This window comes from Gobio gobio (assembly GCF_949357685.1).
Source record: "Gobio gobio genome assembly, chromosome: 11".
Taxonomy (NCBI): Eukaryota; Metazoa; Chordata; class Actinopteri; order Cypriniformes; family Gobionidae; genus Gobio; species Gobio gobio.
In genome coordinates, this window is record NC_137104.1 from 13,647,895 (window position 1) to 13,669,418 (window position 21,524).

Below are 21,524 nucleotides of genomic sequence, written 5' to 3' on the forward strand. Positions count from 1 at the left end.
ATACATTTGCAAAGATTTCAAACAAACTACTTTCAGGTTGTCATTATGGGGTATTGTTTGTAGAATTTTGAGGAAAATAATGAATTTAATCAATTTTGGAATAAGGCTGTAACACAACAAATTGTGGAAAAAGTGAAGCGCTGCAAATACTGTCCGGATGCACTGTACATACACTACTGTTTAAAAGTTTGGGGTGGGTATATTTTCTGAAAGAAGCTTTTATTTGATCAAAATACAGTAAAAACAGTAATATTGTGAAATATAATTTACATAGCATTTATTGAATTATTGCATATTTAAAATGTTTTGTTTTATAATACATTTTAAAATGCACTTTACTTTTATGATGGAAAAGTTTAATTTTATTATTATCTTACAATGTTTTAAAATATTGTAAAATATTTCAGATGAAGGACAGATGGAGCTTAGATAATATAATTTTTCTCAGTGGATTTCTCTCTCACAAAGCATATTATATGCAAAACAGTTTATAATATTTTTTTTTCATTCTCCCATTCTAGCCCTTCCAAGCTACACCTGTGGAAATCCAGGCCAGCTGCTCAACGGCATGCAGCAGGGCTCTACTTTCAACATCGGGGACAAGATCCGCTACAGCTGCAACCTGGGTTACGTGCTGGAGGGCCACACTGTGCTTTCCTGCCTGGCCACTTCCTCCGGCACAGCTGCCTGGGACTTCCCTCTGCCGTACTGCCGAGGTGAGTCCGGGGGCTTCATATGGGCAAGGTGGGACTGAACCTCCTCAAGAGACACTCAAAAAAAGGTTACCAAGTGTCTTTATCAGGGCTGACAGATATCCCAGCGTTTAGTAGCAGGTTGGCTGCACAGTTCTATTTTTCCTGGATGAGACGCAGTGGAGACCCCCGAGGTGATACCTGCCGACGTGTGAAAGCCGCACAGGCGTGTTGTGTAAGACAGTGGGGTCACGTGGTAGCGTGTTAGCTGTTGCCTGGGGGACAGGGATATCCAAATGCTCTCCGTCATGATACTCTGAAAACATGCTGACAGTTCGAGGCCAAATATTAACATGATGTGAGCCCCCATTGACATCTTAAGTCCAGGCAGTTTGACGAAACACAGGCTCATAAATATGCATAAATGAACTATGCAAAAAATACTCACATATTCATGACAGTCTCATAAAAAACATACACAGGTCTTGCAGTTAATAAAACAATGACAAAGTACTCCACAGATAATAGCATGTATAATGTATTAGACATATGCGAGTGCAATGCACTGTAGCTGCGGTCTCCAGATCGAGTGTGAGTGAGTTCTCGCAGGCCAGTATGAACCAGGGCCATCTGTGCCTGGGATGGGGGACAGGAAGCCCACGTAAATGCACACATGCTCAGGCTTGCAATGCCAGAATGAGAACCCTTCTTGCCAATGATTCCTCTTAATTTAAAAATTAAAATATTTATGTAAATTTACAGTCAATATCCCTTATTTACATGCAGAATTGCACAGCATTTTTATTCATTAAATTATTTTTTATATTTAATTTAAAAAATGTTTTTATTTATTTAATTTTTATTTAATTTATTCTGGGGTTAACTTTGTGGTAACAATTGTATCTTTTTTCTTAAGGGTTATTATGTCTTTTTTATATATATTCACAACAGCAATTCATGCCACATTAAAGGTAGGGTAGACAATTTTCAGAGAGGCTAGCAATAGCGAGCTAGCTTTGAAAGCATTAGATCGCACCCTCCCTTCGGAGCATTTCCCAAAGCCAGACCTCCTTCAAAACACATGAACGCATACAGCAGGGAGCAAACTAAATTATCACAAGAGACGGTGTTAAGCTACCTCATATCTCAAAGCACATAACATTACAATAATAATGAACATAAACAACTTAAAGAGCACTGACCTGTACCACCTGACTGCTACAGATTCATTTCGCTGTTGATAGTGTTGCCATTAAAACGTATACATTTGAGTCATGAACTGCTCTGAGTATAACGTCATGGGTTTCCTTCTCTTCCAAATTACAGTATTTATGGCGTGAACACAGCATAAACTCGTTGATTTGCTTCAGGGGGAACTATAAAAGGTGGCTGCTGTTTTGGTTGCGCTGCACGGCCTGTCTAAGGCCGGTTTCACACTACACGCATTAGCAGAGCGTAAGCAGCGAATATTTTTTCCGCCGCCTATGTTAACAGATTAGAGCATTCACACCGCACTAAGAGTGGGCGAGGCAGCGTGTCGCAGAGCAGAAGCGGCAGTTTCGCAATCGTTTCAGCGCCAAGTCTAATTTTGCTGCGCTGCTCACGCTGAATTAAAGCCACAGTGGATTATCCTTGATCAAAACTGACCTGATTAACATTAAAAATAACCGATTTCACCATGAAATCATGTAGTGAAGTGTTCCGTGTGTTTCACAATCACCATATGAAATCCAGCGCTGTGAAATTTTTTTTTTAATTTTTAAATGAATAAAACTAGAGGCATATCTTAACTTTAAGGTTACTTTTATCATGTAAACTACCTATAGAGTATGTTATATGCATATGTGTTTGGGACAGAGGGGAACACAGTCGCATTTGCAGTAGATTAATGCTGCCAATCATAATTCAAAGCACGAGAATGACAGGGGTCGGCGGAGAACACCGGAAAATGTGACAGAATGGACGATATTCGTCTCTATTTGCAATACACAAGTTGCACGTGTGACGCCCCCTCTCCATACGCACAGCTTCTGCACTGCCACCGCACTGCTTGCGCATGCAGTGTGAAACCGGCGTTATTCTGCATAGCATTAAACACGCCAATGACGTGTGATGTCTGCGCGAGCTGGTGAACGGAGGTATGGAAATACATACGTTGACAGGCGTGTATGACACCTTATCATTGCAATGATTGGACAAACATTTTATAGTCCTACACCTTCCATAGATATATGAATAAATACATTTAGACCACTTACCTTAGTTATTTGCTATCAGGATGTGAAGAGACTTTCAACCAGCATAACAAAAATGTTTCTGGAACAAATCGCCTACCCTGTCTTTAGATATTAAGAAAAAGTAATCTCTACAAGATTAAAGTTTAGATGAGAAAGTAACCTCACACTTTAATCTTTTAATTCTACAACATTCTATGCAACACTATCCTGTATTATCAAAACATTGCACATTTATACTTTTTTCCCCCTTCATAATCGTACGATTTTTTTATCATTATTTTAATGTTGCACTACATTCTATACGTTCGGCTTGGAAATCATGTCTACTCTGTATCCTCTATAATCCTTTATCTTTTATCCCTCTCCCTTTCGAAAGGTTTTCATATAAATTAACCACGCGACCAACACCAAACAGAGTTCTGCTCTGTACACATGTAGAGAAAACGGCAAATCAAAGGCTTATTTGATTATGGGTGTCCAGAAGATGGCAGGGTGTTGGGTCATTTCCCTTTATGGAGTCACACAGTGTCAGAAAGGCTCCAGAAGCCATCTTGCTTCTCTGTCCTCATTAGTGCTTGTCTTCCAGGCCTTTTCTTTTAAATACAACACTCAGACTCCATTCTGTCTTATTTACCATTTCCTATAGAGCATATTATAAATATTGGATCTAATAAGCTTAGATGTCTGAATTTGTATGCATTAATAAATACCCTCCCAAAGGAATACATACATTCAGATCTCCGGCCTCTACATACGGTCTGTATCCTCACATCCCTTTCAACCCCCTCATTCACTCGCACTGTGAGAATACATTGAGTATTCCGCATTCAAAACATCAAAATGGCGGGCTGCTGGCATGCCACCCTCCTCTATGGCACACTAAACAGGATGATTGGTCCAGTAAGAAGATAAGAGAAAACCGAAAAGTTGAAATCACATGGATTGGTTGGATCCCTTCTTCCTCAAATCCTTTTCTTTCCCTCTTCTTTTGCCCGTTGTTGTTCTCTAACATTGCTGGCTCTCGGGTCTCAGGGTGCCGCTGCACACCACTCGCTGCTGTGTTACCATGGCAGCCGCAGAGCCCGAGGAAGGCAGTACGAAGAGACATGAAACACAAGCAGACCATCTTTTGTAGGGGCTTAGATCTTTATGCATCACACATCATCCGTTTATCCAAGCCAATTGAACAAGTCACTTTGACATAAAAGAGACTTCCTTGAGCAGTTCAAAGGTCTGCTTGAGCTTATTAAGAAAACGGATTGATTTAAACTAAAGAAAATTAACTTAGAGTAGCTGTCAGGAAATGTGATTTGATTGATACCACAATATTTATTTATTTATTTATTGAAATACCATGACCGTGAATGATTGCCCTATGCTCTAGTTTATTGTACATTGTACTTCAAGGTATTACCATGGCATAAAATTGGCTTTGCTGTGGTAATACCAACAGGTTGTTATGCTTGTCTCTTTATGATACTTCTCAGTGATGGAGCCTTTTTACATTTCTGGGGTTCTTAGAAGGGTACACTTCTACAGTGATAAGCGAGAGACGACAGCAAATATAATTTTTATGTTTTAATTTTGCTAAAATTATTTTTTTACTCCCTCAAACTCTCTTGCAGCAGTGTAACCTTTTTTTTTTTTAAAGTGCAAACTACTTTATGTTTGAATTGTTGAGGTTGGTAAAAGTTTTTAAAGTTGCAAAGTTTTTTTTAAAGTTCTTTTTTAAATTAAAAGACTTTTATGTTCAAGGCTTCCATTTACTTAATGAAAATACTATTGCAAAATTTGATTACATTTTAAATAACTGTTTAATCATTTCAATATATTCTAAAATATAAGTTATTTCTGAATTTTCAGCATCATTACTCCAGTCTTCAGTCACATAGTACTTCAGAAATCATTCTAATATGCTGATTTTGGTGTTCAAGAAACATGTATTATTATCATCAATTTTGAAAACTGCTTAATATTTTTATGGACACTGTAATGCATTTTTTTTTCATGATTCTTCAATGAATAGAAAGTTCAAACAGCTTGTATTTGACATAGAAACCTTTTGTAACATTATAAATGCTTTTACAGTCACTTTTCATCAATTCATTGTGTCCTTGCTGAATAAAATCAATATTTAAGTACTATATGTAGTGAATTGTGATTGAGTCAGTAATGTTATAATTTTCATGTGTGTTAAAGTCTTATCTTAGTTTAAACATTCAAAGGATTTTAAGGATTACAAGACGCTTTGTGAAGTAGAAAGTAACTTAATTTTGTACTTGTGCACTGTGATGGATTGTTTCTGTGCTTGCACACAGAAAGCCACCTCTCAGCACGCGAGTACACAAAATGATTTTAAAATGCACGTTTTGACGAGCATCCACATTTTCGTTTTTCTCTTAAGTGAATGAAAACAGTTAAGAAAACCTCGGATGTGTGTCAATATAATGGATCCGTGCATTAAGTCCTAAAGTAAAGCAGCCTCATATAACTTCTGTTTCCTATGTTAATCAAAGAACAAAAGAAAAAAGAGAGAATCACTCACTGCGCTTAACTAAATAAATGTATTCTGTATCTGTGTATATTTACTTCATACAGTTATACTGTTTGCACAAAAACTGTAAAGTGCTGCTCATTTAATATCTCTTAATGATTAATATCATTAATGTTCTCTTGTATTAATTTGTGCTATTGCTTGTAATTTGTTTATGTCTTTAATGTTTGAACTTTATATTAGTTAGGCTAGTATTCGTTTTTGCTGTGATCCGACCAGGACAGAAGAAAAAAAAATCCTGTGTTAAGTCCATATTTTGTTTTTTTTAACAGTAATACTTGTTAATGATATGTCAAACAGTAGCCGAAATATGTACCGATTTGAACTGTACAGCTGAAAGACTGGTATTATTACATAATTTCAAAAGTTTTTGTATTGACTTGATACCTATTGATCAAATCCTATAACCACCTCTGCTTACATCTATTTGCATAATGTATTGTGATTTATCTTGTGTTCCTTAAATGTAATCATTTATTACACCGTAACACTATTCATGTACCTTTTTTGCAAGCACATGAAGCAAAAATCTAGTTTTTAGTAATGCTTTTAAGTTTTTTCACAAAGCATTTTATAAATATTAGCAGTTTAGACATGAAGTCACAAAGTCTCAACAAGATCAAACGACCAAACTGAGAGGCAGAGCTGAGGCCAGTGATCGGCATGTTCTACTGAAGTGTGAAGGAAACTCTCGGCTGGAATACCAATAGCCGGCCCTTCCTCCGAACCCTCCCTTCCCTGCATCCATTGCGCTTTTTTTCCCTCTCCATCCCTCTGTACCAGAACTCTCAGAGGCTTCTCCTCACATATGCTCTGTGTCTCTCTGGGGAAATGTAAGAGTGACGGATCCGACAGAAGACTGACAGTGCCCAGGTCCTCCCGCCGTTTTCCACTCACAGAAAAGAAATCATGCGATTAGCCAGTCACCGCTAATGAATCCCATGCTGGCCTGTCAGAGAAGAACTCATCACCCATCAGTGACAAGCAGACTCCTTCACCTGTGTGAGGCACACACACACACACACACACACACACACACACACACACACACTGCACTCGCTCTGACATAGAGTTTGTTTATTTGGTTGGTGAGAGAATTCTGCTTGCTAGGTAGGTGTGATGACTCACTTTTTCTCTCGCGTTGTCTTTCCTTCCTCAAACTCACACACATGAACGCCAACTCAAACGCCTTCTAAACAAATTTCCCATCACTCTCTTTCCCCCTCAACCCTTCTTTTACCCCAGAGAGGCTTCTAGTTATCATTATGAGTCACTCACTCGCTCACACAGAGGCTCTTTGCTCCTTTACTTGCCTGGAAGGCAACACATCCACTTGGCATGCAGCCATAATTCAGAATTCTTCTGTAGCTATCAAACTGGAAGCTTTACAGAGCAGGGATGTCTTTGCATGCCACATTTTTATCGTAAGTGATGAACGGCCTGCTTTTTTTCGACACACAGTGGAGTACAAACGAAACAATATTTAAAAAGAAATTAGATTTTTTTGTATTTTATGTATATATCAATCTATCATGTACACTACCACACTACCATTCAAGTTTTTACTGTCATTTTTTATAAAATACATGCAACCTTTATGAGGCTAAGATACTTTTTTCAAAAAACAAACTTTTGAATGGTATTGCACATTAATTTAACTTAAAATGTATCTGTGAATCAAAATTTTGCATATTTGTATATTCAGAAAACAAGATGCTGTAGAATTTTCAAATGTATTATGTATTTAACTTTGCTGATAGTATAATATGTAACAATAATAAAGGTCAAATAGAATAGTGGAAATAGAAATAGTGGTCTCAGATTTTTGGCCTTTTGCATATTAAATATAACCTGCAATTTGAAAAAACTCTTTATAACATAAAGTCTTTACAATGACATGCACTATTTAAAGGTCCTAGATCACATGTAATTTTCAAAACTCTTAAAAAACTTGTTTTATGGAGTTTCTGTCTACTGAAAGCTCTTTGGCAAGGTGTTTCAGCAACTGAATAGCTGGTATGTTGTTCACAGCGTCTTTTCCATTCCTGTCAAACGTTAAATTTGGCGCTGCCCTGACTAAGGTCTATTGAGATGACCGAACCATTTCTACCAAAACTCCCCTTGGATATCTTGCAGTCCCTGATTACATGTACTAGCTCTGAATCTGAGTTTTTCCAACTTTGCAGCTACAAAATGGCTTTTAGATGCTGCCTGGCTGTCTTTACAATTTTTTATTCGTTTTCTTAGGTTGTGTTGAGGAATAGACTTTTTGAAAAGGAGGTCAGGTATCCAGACTCAACTTTTCTCCATGTCAAAAAGTTTTGATTTCTTACTTTTCTCAGGGGAGGGACGCATAGGTAAAAAAAACAGGGGGAGGGAAGTCAGTGGGTCTGTTGCTTTGCCTTCACCCTCAGTTGGCTCGGCTCTTTTTCCTCACCTCACGGACTCACTGTCAGGAAGAAAGACTGAGCATCAAGTGAGCAAAAAATAGAAAAATTGCATTTGATTCACTAAGGAAGGTTGGGAGAGCCAGGGGGCTCAATTACCACAGCAGCCTTTAAGTGCCTATTTATCATATAATCGTCTTCTTAACACACTTTTAAGGAGTAGAATAGGTTTTGACTAGATAATAATTAACAAAATTTTACATAGATCTCAATTAATTACCCCCATGTTACAGTCTGTTGCATCACTGGCCTGCGAGTGTTGCCCGAAATCTCAAGACCCCCATTGTGTGCTGCGGCATCTTATTGTTTTCTATTTCCAGTCATTTTTCTCCACAAGGAAATGTATTTAATCCAAGTTAAACTTGTCTGTATTTCTGTGTCATCTCTTCACAGCGGACGACGGCTGTGGTGGCACGCTGCGGGGTCAAAGTGGTGTCATCACTAGTCCAAATTACCCCCAGGAGTACAACAACAACGCAGACTGCACCTGGACAGTGCTAGCCGAACCAGGTGACACCATCGCCCTGGTCTTCTCCGACTTTCAATTGGAAGAAGACTACGATGTTCTGGAGATAACCGGCACGGAAGGATCCTCTCAGTGGTGAGTGCCCCAACGTCTTTTTGTTTCAGGCGTCTCTGGGAAAAGCAAAGAATCCCGCTCATCGCATGCGCCGCTAAGCAGCGTGAGCGCTTGTTGTGGTGTTGGCAGCGGGTAGGTGTTTTATGAGAGAGGAAGCCAGGAGAACCACATTCATGAAACATCTCAGCACTTGTTCAATGGAACAGAACCAAATCACAGCTTGATTCAATTATTCAGCACATAATGCGCACAGAGCTTGGACCAAATAGTGGGGATAAAAACATTGCAGTCCATCGCAAACCTTGTCTGGGGAGCACCGGAGTACTTTTCATTTATGAAAATGGTTTTATGGGCCTCTTAGCCTCTTCGTTCACACAATTTCCTTTTCACACCCATTAAGTACTGTAACAGGCTCTCAGTAATTCTTATTGGATCGGGACTGGGAGGTTTTTTCTATCAGGCTGTGGACCTAAATGTGAAATTCTAATGAAAGAAGATTAGGTTTGAATTTAAAGGATGGGAGTATGTCATTTTTTTTTTTAATATGCTAGAATATTTTCTCCTATCCCATATTAATATGTAAAGAAAGATGCAATTTTTTTTGGTTGAATCTGGTGGTACAAAAATTATACACTTAACCTTTTATCTGTTGGTCATTGTGTATTATACATTCAATTCCATGGTATTGTGTATTTTTGTCCTATTCAGCTGTTGTAGTGAGGCTTTGCTGAATTTAAATATTTATTGAATTAATATATTAATTTGATTTGCACTGGGTTTAATACAGTTCCAATGGTCCAAACATAGCTGAAGCAAACATTTTGTTTTCACATGAGAAAAGTATGTTGGTAACACTTTATAATAAGGTTTTATTCATTAACTTTAATGCATTTGTTATCGTGAACAAATTTTTTTCAGCTATTGGTAATCTAGGTTAATTCCTGTTTTTTCTTATAATACATTATCATTTCTTAAAATGTTAAAAGCAAATTGTATATGTACAAATTAACACGTTGTCATTTCATGAGAACTAATGTGTTAAGTCGGCATGAAAATTAACCCTATCTATTTTCTCAATGCATTTTATTGATCGTATTGTGACTGATTCATTCATACCATCCATCCATCATCATTTTTAATCAAAATGTCAACTTGATCTTCCAGTGAAATGTCTTCCAGTGAAACTTCTTTCTAGTGATGTACATTAGGTTGGAATTTTTCTAATCATTTAGTCCACTTATACCCCACTCATTTCTCCATCCAATCAACCACTGGTAGATGGAACCAAGTCCTGCCCTACATGTTATTTATTTTTCGATAGTTTGTTTCACTCGGATGTATGACAAAATACAGAAGAATACATTGCAACCTCAAATACATTGAAGTGTTATCAAAATGTCACACTTTTTTGTTGTTTTTGTAGACTGCTATTCATGGCTTTTGAAGAATTTAAGTTGACAGTATTTTTTCAGTGAAATAAAGACTAATTGGACCACCATGAAAACTTCAGGGACTTTGAGACTATAGATTCTGAACAATGAGCCGCATAAGTGGCATGTAAATTAACACCTCATGTCAGTCGACCATTAGAGTAGCCCATTTACTGTGGTGCCAAGAGCCTCTCTGCTGCTGGGGTCCAGCCCTATACATGCGTAGGCCTTATTGAGCTGTGACACCCTGCACTGAAGTCATGAAGCATAGACGCGTGTCTGCCTCTTCTACACGCTCTCTGAGGGTCAACGGAGGAGTGCGGAGAGTGCTGAAAGAAGGTTGTTTCTGGCCAGAGGAGGCGATCGATAGAGCCCACTTCTCTCTGTCCCCTTGCTGCCACCATGCATGGGGTCACTGCTGAGCCCTTAATTAAACAGGCAATTATCAGAGGGTGAGGAGTGAGCAGACGGAGAGAGACGAGATGGTGTCGTTCGACCTTGGCATGTTCTAGAAGCCTTAGGGAGAGTAAATAAAGCAGGAACGAATGACCAGAACTTCATGGGCAATTAACCAATAAAAATGCCCAAAAATGAACAAAAGAAGAATCAAAAACAGTCCGAGCGGCCAATTGCTGCACTGCACCAGGCAGACAGCCAGGTTAGTTTGGTCTTTGTGGGATTGTATTATTTGTTCTGCTTATCCAAGGGTGGATTAGTGTTTTTACAGTTTAAATGCTGGAGAAGTAGAGTCATATGATTTCCGTGATGCGGAAAAAACAGACGGAATTGCGGAAAATTTGGATGAACAAGTCACTTATCTAATTGCAAAATTGATATTAAAACATCAAAAGACGGCTATTTAAATATGACGTCTGCATGTATCACGTCTCTCCTCCGGAGCTAGACCAATCACAACAGACTGGGCTGTTTGATCAATCAGAGCAGAGTAGGCTCTCGGAAAGGATGGGGTTTAGAGAAACAGAATCTCAGAACGAACCGTGAGAAAGGAGGTGATGTACAGTGTATATTATGAGATAATGTAAGTGTTTTTTGACCCTTTGATGCATGTAAATCGGTTGTTGGAGACCTTCGAAATAAAATTAGGAACCTTTAAAATAGCATAATAGGGGCACTTAAAAAAAAAACTTCTGAAAAACACATTTAGATTATCATTTCTATTTATAAAATTCTATTAAATGGAAAAAATTAAACCAATTTTACAAGGCCCTAGAGAATTTGTTGGCATTTATTTGCTGACATTTACCTGCCTGTTTCTCCGATATGTAGTTGCCGGTCTGAGTAGGAATATTTACAAGTGTGGGTGTGTAGAGGTAAAGGACACATTACTCAGGTAAACAGGGGCCTCGCATATGAAGTGGTCATCATTGTAGACGCCGCCGGAAGGAGGAAAGTCAAAGGCTGCGTGCAAAAATCAATATGCAAGTGATCAGGAAGAAAAACAGTGCTGCTCCATGTCAGGACCTGTTTCTATCGCCCTGAGCATTTGATTGGCATGAGACTTGTCTGTGTGCTGTGCAGGGCCCAGCAAACAACACTGGACACTCAGTCATCTGCCTGCCTATATTGAGTAGGGCAGCAGGGTTACCCATGAATCACTCCAAAGAGCCCCTCATTCCCTCTTTATCTCCTTTAGCACAGATCCACTGGGCGACAGAACACTACTATATCAACATGGGGATCCTACTCAGTAAAACAAGTTATTGACACCACTAGAAGCAGATTCTTACGAATACACATGATATGAGCTTATCTGTCTAGTTTACTGATTGAAGAACACTATCATAGACATGACTTGGTGTTCTGACACATTGTGCTCCAGGAAATCATAATTGACTTTTATCACCCATCCTTTCCTGCCACGTCTTCACTATCTTGTGCAAAGAACGGCAACAAATCTCGTAATTGAATAACCGTTAAATAAATAAATACATTTCTTGTGCATCTGGATTTCCTTTGACATTCCTAGACAGTCCATCCTAAATGTGTTCTGGGATTTGTTCTGGCCATTTAAGATCATATACACGAGACTAATAATTTCAGTTTTTACATTGTTTTATGCACAGGGGCATTGGCATACTGGAATAGATTGGCTTACCTAACTGTTGCTACATAGCTTAAACCATGCATGTCTTTGCTGGAATTAAGCTGCTTTGCCAGTTAATAAGAAGAGGATCCACATACTTTTGACCATACAGTGTATATGGTACGGTGTTGGCAACACAGTCTATTTTAGTTTATTTTTAATAAAAAGAAACACCAATTTATTGGTCAAACATATCTCAGGGAAATATAACTCATATACTAACCCATGAAAGTGCAAATAATTGGTCACATGACCCACAGGGGTCCATTTTGTGTCCTGTATCAGCAACTGAACACAGGTCACATGGCTCCATATTTTTTATCCAGTAATTTGCATCCAGTTAATCACCCACACAAAATAGTCAGTCACCTTCACTTTCAAGAACTTTACATTATATATAATCAAATGTTTTAGAGTAAATAGCAAAAAACTGTGTGTTGCCTCAAGGCAACATTGTACCATAATGGAATCACATAAGGTCATACCTGACACACTAGGTTGGATACAAACATATGATATTTGTAAGGAAAAAAAATTGAATTCTCTAAATATATTTTCATTTTTGCATGATTTTGTAATGCACTTATAGAATAGTAATAGTCATTCACATACTATAACTGCTCATATTAAGATCTGCACATTTTCTATAGCACTTAAAAAAAAAGGTATAAAACACAACTGCCAGTTGATGAGTGTGAGGATGAGGAAGATGAGGTCATAGTGACAATCCGGCAGGGAGAGAGTGAGGGTGAGATCGAAGATGGAGATGAGGATGAAGATGGATATAATAACTTGATATGATGGTTTGGTAATGCTTGTGTTCCACAATGGTACAATTTTGCCTGAGAGCAACAGCTGAATTTGAAATGTTACTTCTTTATTAAATATGACATTTGTAATACATTAAAAACTGGATAAATGTGTTTGTTCAGGTGGCTGGTTAAAGAAATGGATGTTTTCAGTAAATATATTTCTACATGAAAATGTCAAATGTTTCAATTTGTCCGTTGTGGTACAATGTTGCCTTGAGGCAACAAACTTTAAAAAAAAAAACCTACAAAAATTAAAAAAGAATGAAAATTTGTATTGCTATTGTTATAGTGTCCAATTTTAAGCTGGAAAAACACCACAGATATTTTTTTCCTTATTGAAATCATATTGTGTACCGTAGAGCATTAATGGACTGTTTGGAAAGGCTTTGTGTTTCTCACAGATTTATGTTTTAGTACAATGTGGTTTCCTACCCACACATTTTTCCCCCCAGATATTCAATTCATCAGAGATCCTTAAGTAGCTGTTTTTTGCAGATCTGAGGCAGTCAATCCTCAGGATAACCTCTCCTTGATCTCTTGTTACGCAGCAGGGTAGAGAGCAAAGAACAGGCCGGTATACCCTGGACACTTTAAAGCTGTCATAAGGGGTTGTTTGTTATTTATGCATCTAAACAATGCTTTCTTCCTCTCTCTTTCTCTAACTCACCAGAGTCTCTATCTCTACATCTCCACAGAGACTGACTGATGCTCAATAACTACTTGCGTTATTGATTACCTGTTTCTTCTCAACTGTGAGAGAGAGGGGTATTTATAGAAAGCACTGGGTTTTTGGGATGGATCCATGCCTCGAAAGGTCATTTTGCAACCTGCTTTTTTTGCCTTTTACTTTTTAAGAATACAGTGTTGCAAATGTACTTGTTAAATCATAATTTCTGATGCCTTTTACATTACATTTTATCCAGCATATTCCCGCAAATAATGCCCAAATATTTGCTGACTTTATTGATGCTGCTGTTATTGTTTTTGTCATTGTTGCTAATAAGAAGTCGTCTTACGTCTAGCTTAATATATGTTCAGACACTTGCATGTGTCATTATATTATTGACATTTTACCAAGCTCAAATGGAAATACGAGGTTTTTGAATGTCAGACATTGTTTTGTCAGTTATTAGAGTGTTCGAATCTGACACAGCAAGTGCATCGCTTTACATTTTCAACAACTTGCAGGTTATGAAGTGTATTGTAGCTATGTGGACCCTCAGTTTCTTCTGTCATTTGTCCAAATTCTCATGTTATAAAAGATGAAGTGCTATGGCTATTAGGGCTGGGTATTGACACAAATTTCACAATTCGATTCGATTTCGATTCACAAGCTTGCAATTCGATTTTAATTCTGATTCGATTCGATTCAATATTGATTATTTTCGATATGGATATATACACTCACCTAAAGGATTATTAGGAACACCATACTAATACTGTGTTTGACCCCCTTTCGCCTTCAGAGCTGCCTTAATTCTACGTGGCATTGATTCAACAAAGTGCTGAAAGCATTCTTTAGAAATGTTGGCCCATATTGATAGGATAGCAGCTTGCAGTTGATGGAGATTTATGGAATGCACCTCCGGGGCACGAAGCTCCCGTTCCACCACATCCCAAAAATGCTCTACTGGGTTGAGATCTGGTGACTGTGGGGGCCATTTTAGTACAGTGAACTCATTGTCATGTTCACAAAACCAATTTGAAATGATTCGAGCTTTGTGACATGGTGCATTATCCTGCTGGAAGTAGTCATCAGAGGATGGGTACATGGTTGTCATAAAGGGATGGACATGGTCAGAAACAATGCTCAGGTAGGCCGTGCCATTTAAATGATGCCCAATTGGCACTAAGGGGCCTAAAGTGTGCCAAGAAAACGTCCCCCAGACCATTACACCACCACCACCAGCCTGCACAGTGGTAACAAGGCATGATGGATCCATGTTCTCATTCTGTTTATGCCAAATTCTGACTCTACCATCTGAATGTCTCAACAGAAATCGAGACTCATCAGACCAGGCAACATTTTTCCAGTCTTCAACTGTCCAATTTTGGTGAGCTCGTGCAAATTGTAGCCTCTTTTTCCTATTTGTAGTGGAGATGAGTGGTACCCGGTGGGGTCTTCTGCTGTTGTAGCCCATCCGCCTCAAGGTTGTGGGTGTTGTGGCTTCACAAATGCTTTGCTGCATACCTCGGTTGTAACGAGTGGTTATTTCAGTCAAAGTTGATCTTCTATCAGCTTGAATCAGTCGGCCCATTCTCCTCTGACCTCTAGCATCAAGGCATTTTCGCCCACAGGACTGCCGCATACTGGATGTTTTTCCCTTTTCACACCATTCTTTGTAAACCCTAGAAATGGTTGTGCGTGAAAATCCCAGTAACTGAGCAGATTGTGAAATACTCAGACCGGCCCGTCTGGCACCAACAACCATGCCATGCTCAAAATTGCTTAAATCACCTTTCTTTCCCATTCTGACATTCAGATTTAAAATATATCGAGATATTTTTTCAACACGATATGGATTTTGACATATCGTATATATCGATATATTGTTTATATTTAATTCTGATTCCGCCACTTTGCTTGTTTGCGTTCTCTGTGCTGTGCTCGCCCCCGCTCGCTCGCCCCCCGCCTCCTTGCTTTTGTTCCCCCTCTCCTCGCGTGTTGTCTCATTGAACATGGCGGCGTCCGCAACCAGCTGCTCAGAGGCTACAGAACTCGTCTGGACAACTGGCTCCATTATATGGAGATACTTCGGTTTTCATTATATGGAGATACTTCGGTTTTAAGAAGTCGGACGAACAGCAGACAGATGTCTACTACCATGAATGCCGACAGTTGGTTCTCAAACACTTGATCCAAAATACAGTTTACCTAGTCGGCATTACTTTGCGAGACAAGAACTCCCGCGACTGTACACTACAGAGAGAGAGCGGCTTAAGTAATGCGCGCGCACTAAAAGCCTGTCAAACAAAAGTGATTACTGGACTAAATCTTACTGCGCTAACTGCAAGGTTAACATAAACACAGTCGGTTATGTCTAAAGTGAAAGTAAAATCGGCGTGTGTCTGTATAAGTTATTAGATGCGTGCAAGTCTTAAATTGACAGCAGGGCAGCCTATAGTGAACACGCTGCCACTTGTCCTTAAAGGGACAGTTCACCTCTAAAATGACGTAATTATTTACCAACTCTAATGGTGTTCCAAACCTGTATTCATTTCTTCTGTTGAATACCAGACAGTTGATGGTAGCGATTTTCATCCATATTACTATTTCCGACAATGGGGACCAGTCACCAGCAACTGTTTGGTTTTCCAATATTCTTAAAAATATGTCCAACAGAAGAAAGAACTTTATTCAGGTTTAAAACAACTTGAGCGCGAGTAATCAATGACAGAATTTTCATTTTTGAGTGAACTGTCCCTTTAATGTTAATACAACAACAAAAGACAAAGAGAAAATCACTCACTGCTCTTGACTGAAAAACTAATACAGTAGCTTTAATAAGAATCAATGTATATTTTATAGTGAAGTCTATGTAGTGTTTTATTTTTACATTTATTCATTCAATTTCATACTTAAATACTGCTGTACAGCTCTGAGCTGCCAGTGTAAATCTTTATATATATTTATTTTATATTATACAGTACACTAGGAATGTGTACAATGTTTTTTAAAAGTAAAGTTTTAAGTTTAAGTAAGGTTTTTCAAGTCTTTTATGTAAAATAAAGAAAGAGTATTGCAATAAAAAAATAGTATTTTTTCCTCCTTAAGCTCTTGCTGCTCGGCTAAGAATAGAATAGCAAAAATCTGTTGTGACTAGCCAACCGAACCGAACCGAAAACCGTGGTAAAAAAACCAAGGTATGTATTGAACTGTGGACTTACTGTATTGTTGCATCCCTACTTTGTTCCTACATGAACTGCCTACCTCTTTGCACTTTGCATATTTGTTTTTGCAGTAGTTTTTGGGGGGTTATTTTTCCGGTAAAGATATCGAGATATATATCGTATATCGAGATACAGCAAAATATATTGAGATATATTTTTTGCTCCATATCGCCCAGCCCTAGATTAGATAATTGCATTAATGAGAAATTGAACAGGTGTTCCTAATAATCCTTTAGGTGAGTGTATATACAGGTACAATACATGACAAATTTTCTCAAGGGAAACAAATCTCTTAACTAATCTTGTAAACCATGGGAGTTATTTTTAGCCAACTAGGCTTCATTAGCCTACTATACAATTAACTGATTTCTATACAAACACTTAGATTACACTTAAAACATTTTTATAATAATAACGTTATATGAAATATAAACATTTAAATGGTGGCTGTCATAAAAGATTTTTTCAAACATGCATTAAATATTGAAGAACATTAAACATTTTTAATGATTATGTAATATGGGGCATATTATCAAAATGCCTCTCTATGGAGTTAATTTAACCGAGTTTATGGACACTGAATATGGTTTTTCTGAGGTAAATGTGACATTACGTGAAATTGTTTTCAAGATCAGTTCACGTGCGCTCCACGCTGTTGCTTCTCTTGAGCTGAGCTGAGCTGCGCCAGAGCGATCTCACGACAGCGCCAAAACGATATTTATGTTTTTTACATTTCGTAATAAAATGGACGTGATTTGAAATCTGGCACTTTGTTTCATATCAATAGTAAGCACAAAGCTTAGTGCGATTTATTCGATGGGAGGTGCACTAATGTCCCTTTCGTTCATCAACTGAAAATAGATATTTTTTTACCCAGCTCTAATGGCTATTGAAGACAGTATTGGCTATGACTTGACTCTTATAGGTTATGCCGAATCTCTTGGTGCTTTTAGTAGACGTGTAAAACATGGCTTCATTCAGTACTCTTTCATCTCTTAAAAATCTCTCATCTCTCCCCTTTCTTAAGATCTTGACTGTGCTATACTTTCGCCTTTATTGGTTGCTGACGTACATCTTCCTTTTTAAGATCTCCCCGCCTGTGTTTTAACCTCTGCAGCATTTGTTTTTAGCCTGTCTCAGTCTCTTCGGGCTGGAGACCAGGAATTTCCAATCCAAAGTCCTAAGGGAGATTCTGTCATTCTGCTGGCTGCCACTCACAAAACCCTGTGCACTTCCAGCAGTAGCTCACTGTTCATTTAAGTGCGGACAGAGAGACTGGTTTCGCGCATTTCGTTTTGCACATTTGGCTGACAGCAGCATAGGTTCAAGCAATTGCCTGCTTGCTTTCCTGTCGCTCTCTTTAGATTACAGTCTGGATTCGTGTGACTGACAGAGGATTTGTCATCTGCAGTACGTGCCACACCATTTTTGCCTGGTTTTAAGGGATGAAGTTTTATTTATAAGTGGCTCTTGGCAAAATATAAAATAAACACTGAACAAGAAAGCATTGTAAATCTTTTTTTAACATTTTATTTCTTTATTTACCCAGGGAAACACTTATACCTCGCCCCATTGGTGGAGGAATGAAGCTTGTCTTCAGTTTTTTGGTGCGTGTTTGTGTTAAACATGACGGCTGATTGGCACTCAAGTCACGCAGATCCCCGCAGAGACAATTCCCTTCCTGTCAGTCTTTCCTCTGCAACCTCCCCCTCATTATTATTGAGATGCCATAAAACGTCAGGATGCAGGCAGGCTGTTCTAATTGTCAAATGAAAGTGTGCCAGTCTGAAGTCGTTCATAATAAGTGCCATTTCTTATTTTATTTTTCTTCTTGGCCCTCTGGTTGCCATTTATAAAATGGTGCGAAGCCCGGCCAGTACAAACACTGGGGACTGATGGTGTTGTTTTTCGCATGGAAATCTGAAGGAGTGTTGCAAATGTTCAGTTCTCCATGGTTTAGACACATGCCACGGATAATTACATCAGACTGTAAAAGCAGGTCAGCGTCTTACTGTGGAGGGGGATATCAATACCATTTCTCTTCTGGATGCCTTTCTCATTCCGCACTCTTCTTCATACTGTTTTTTTTCTCTCTTTCTCTCTTTTTTTATGTTTCCCTCTCCCCCATCCTTTTGATTTTTCTTTCTGATTCAAGACAGCTAGAGTTCAAACAGAAGGAATTGTCTTCGGAAGGGGGATTCAGATACATGCACAATTTGTTCTCATTTCACCCAGATCAAACTCATCTTCGTCACTGAATTTATTATTTACTAAAAAAGATAAAAAGACAAAAAAGAAAATCTGCGTCATAACTAATGCACAGCTTTTCGTGGGTTGGTGAGTTTACCCAACAAATTCATTATGTCATTGTTGTTGAAATCCATATGCTGTTACTTATTTATATCTTCATGACACACGAAAGGAGGGTTTTGACGAATCTTCATACAGTAGCTACACTACCATTCAAAAGATTGGGGTCAGTAAGATTTTTTTTTTTTTTCTTTTGAAAGAAATCAACACTTTTATTCAGCAAGGACTAATTCAATTGATAAAAGTGACCGTAACGGAATTTATAATGTTGCAAAATATATATATATATATTTTTCAAACAAATGCTGTTCTTTTGAACTTTCTGAAAGGTTTCCACAAAAATATTATGCTGCACAACTGTTTTAAACTTTTTTTTTTTGTAATAAAAAATGTTTCTTGAGCAGCAAATCGGCATATTTGAATCATTTCTGAAGGATCATGTAACAACGTAATGCTGAAAATTCATTAATTCATTCATTCATTCATTCAGCAGTGTATCCAGCGAAAAATGGAATCAGTCCAATTCCCTAACAAAATGTTATTTTGAGCCAGTTATTTTAGGGTGCTTTCACACTTGGTTCGATTGCCTGGACCGAACCCAAGTTCGATTGCTCCCCCCTCCCCTTGCCCCCACTGGACTGTGTTCATATTATATTATTTGGGTCCGAATCGGAGTGCGTTTGTGTCTTCAAAGCAGCAGCTGTTTACCTGGTTGCTTAGTAACTACAGCGAGCGAGAAGGTGGCAAAATGCATAGCGTTGCTCACCTCACTTTTATATTTTTGTTTTTGAACCCTTGGTTTTGTTTCCAAAGCTTCAGTACATAATGGCACTTGCATCTATCTGCCGCGAATGTACTGCAAATTCTCTAAAGAACGCTGAAGACGAGCAGAAATGAGATCTACAACTCTCTGCTTGCAGTATGTCAGTCACGCTCACACACAAACACACATTTTTATCAAATCATACATCATTAATAGCAGTTCACTTCCGCGATTTTACGATTGCGTTCACATCAGCAGCGAACCGTTCCCGAGTTCACATGAACCTAACCCCAGACCACCTTTTTAAGCGGACTCGGGTACGGTTTGCGGGTGCACACCCGAGTTTGGAAGACAGCGTTCACATCATCCAAACGAACCGAACTCTGACGTCAATCGAACCCGGGTGTGTACCAAAAGTGCTAGTGTGAAAGTACCCTTAAATTAATCTGTTGATTCATACATCACAATTAAGACCAGTGTTAATGTTGACAGCAAATTTTTATTTAGATTTAGTCATAGTCTTTTGACTTAAACGCCATTTAGTTTTAGTCATATTTTAGTCACCGGAATTGTTTTTAGTTTTAGTCGACTAAATATCATAATATTTTAGTCGATTAAGTCTACAGTGGATTTAGTAAATTATTACAACTCAGCAATTGTAATGCATTCATTGAGAATTTAGCATTACATATAACTGACTGTTACTTGAATGCATGTCAAAACTGACATTTTGACCATTCAAGCGCAAAAATACATGAAAGAGAGGGCAAATCACTTTTTTGTTTGTTTTTTAAAAACATAAAAATTGTATAATTTTGTGCGAAAATTATAAAAAATGTGAGATATGCATTGATTGTGAACCGCTCTGAAGAGCTTTCGCTTGAGCCTGTGGAAGCACAACAGCGCTGCATTTTCCAGCGGTTAGATAAGCACGTTACAATTCAAATGAGCACATTTATTACACAGGACATCAGTTCTGACTGGATCTCTTCCCTAATCATCCCTTCTTAATATTTTCGTCTAGTTTTTATGCGTTGACGAAAATGACAGTAGATTTTCGTCATCGTTTTTGTCATTCAAAACTGGTTTTTATTTAGTTATCGTCTCGTTTTCGGCAGTGGAAAAAAGGTTGTTGACGAATAATTAACACTGATTAAGACGCATACATTTTTTTAAAGTTTACTGAAGCTGTTCATGACAGATGTGGTTGTTGTATGCACGCTATTGCAATTAGCCGATAATTGTTTTCATGTTATGGCAGATTAAAGTGTTTTTTAGTCTTTTAAAGATTAACTTTAAGTGATCGTTAGATTACGGCATAGGTAAAATAGCTAAAAATAGTTGATATTAGCATGCACAATTAAAGGGTTAGTTCACCCAAAAATGAAAATTCTGCATTAATTACTCACCCTCATGTCGTTCGACACCCGTAAGACCTCCGTTCATATTCGGAACACAAATTAAGATATTTTTGTTGAAAGCTGATGGCTGAGAAAGGCTTCAGATAGGCCTCCATTGGCATTCAGTACATTTACACTCCCAAGACCCATAAAAGGCACTTAAAACGTCGTTACAAAGTCCATCTCACCACAGTGACTCTACAATCATTTTACGATGCGACGACAATAGATTTTGTGCGCCAAAAAAAATAAAAATAACACCTTTATCCAACTTGTTCTTGTCTTGCGTGTGTGCTTCCACGAC

General features: G+C 38.2%; 1 protein-coding gene across 1 annotated transcript in view; it reads left to right on the forward strand.

Annotated features, from left to right (window-relative positions):
- Positions 1-21,524, forward strand: part of csmd2 (CUB and Sushi multiple domains 2) — a gene marked incomplete at both ends in the record, with an annotated part of 367,659 nt that overhangs the window by 127,870 nt on the left and 218,265 nt on the right. The window contains 2 exon segments of the mRNA XM_079829996.1: positions 522-716; positions 8,324-8,531. Of these exon segments, the coding sequence (XP_079686122.1) occupies positions 522-716; positions 8,324-8,531 (403 nt within the window).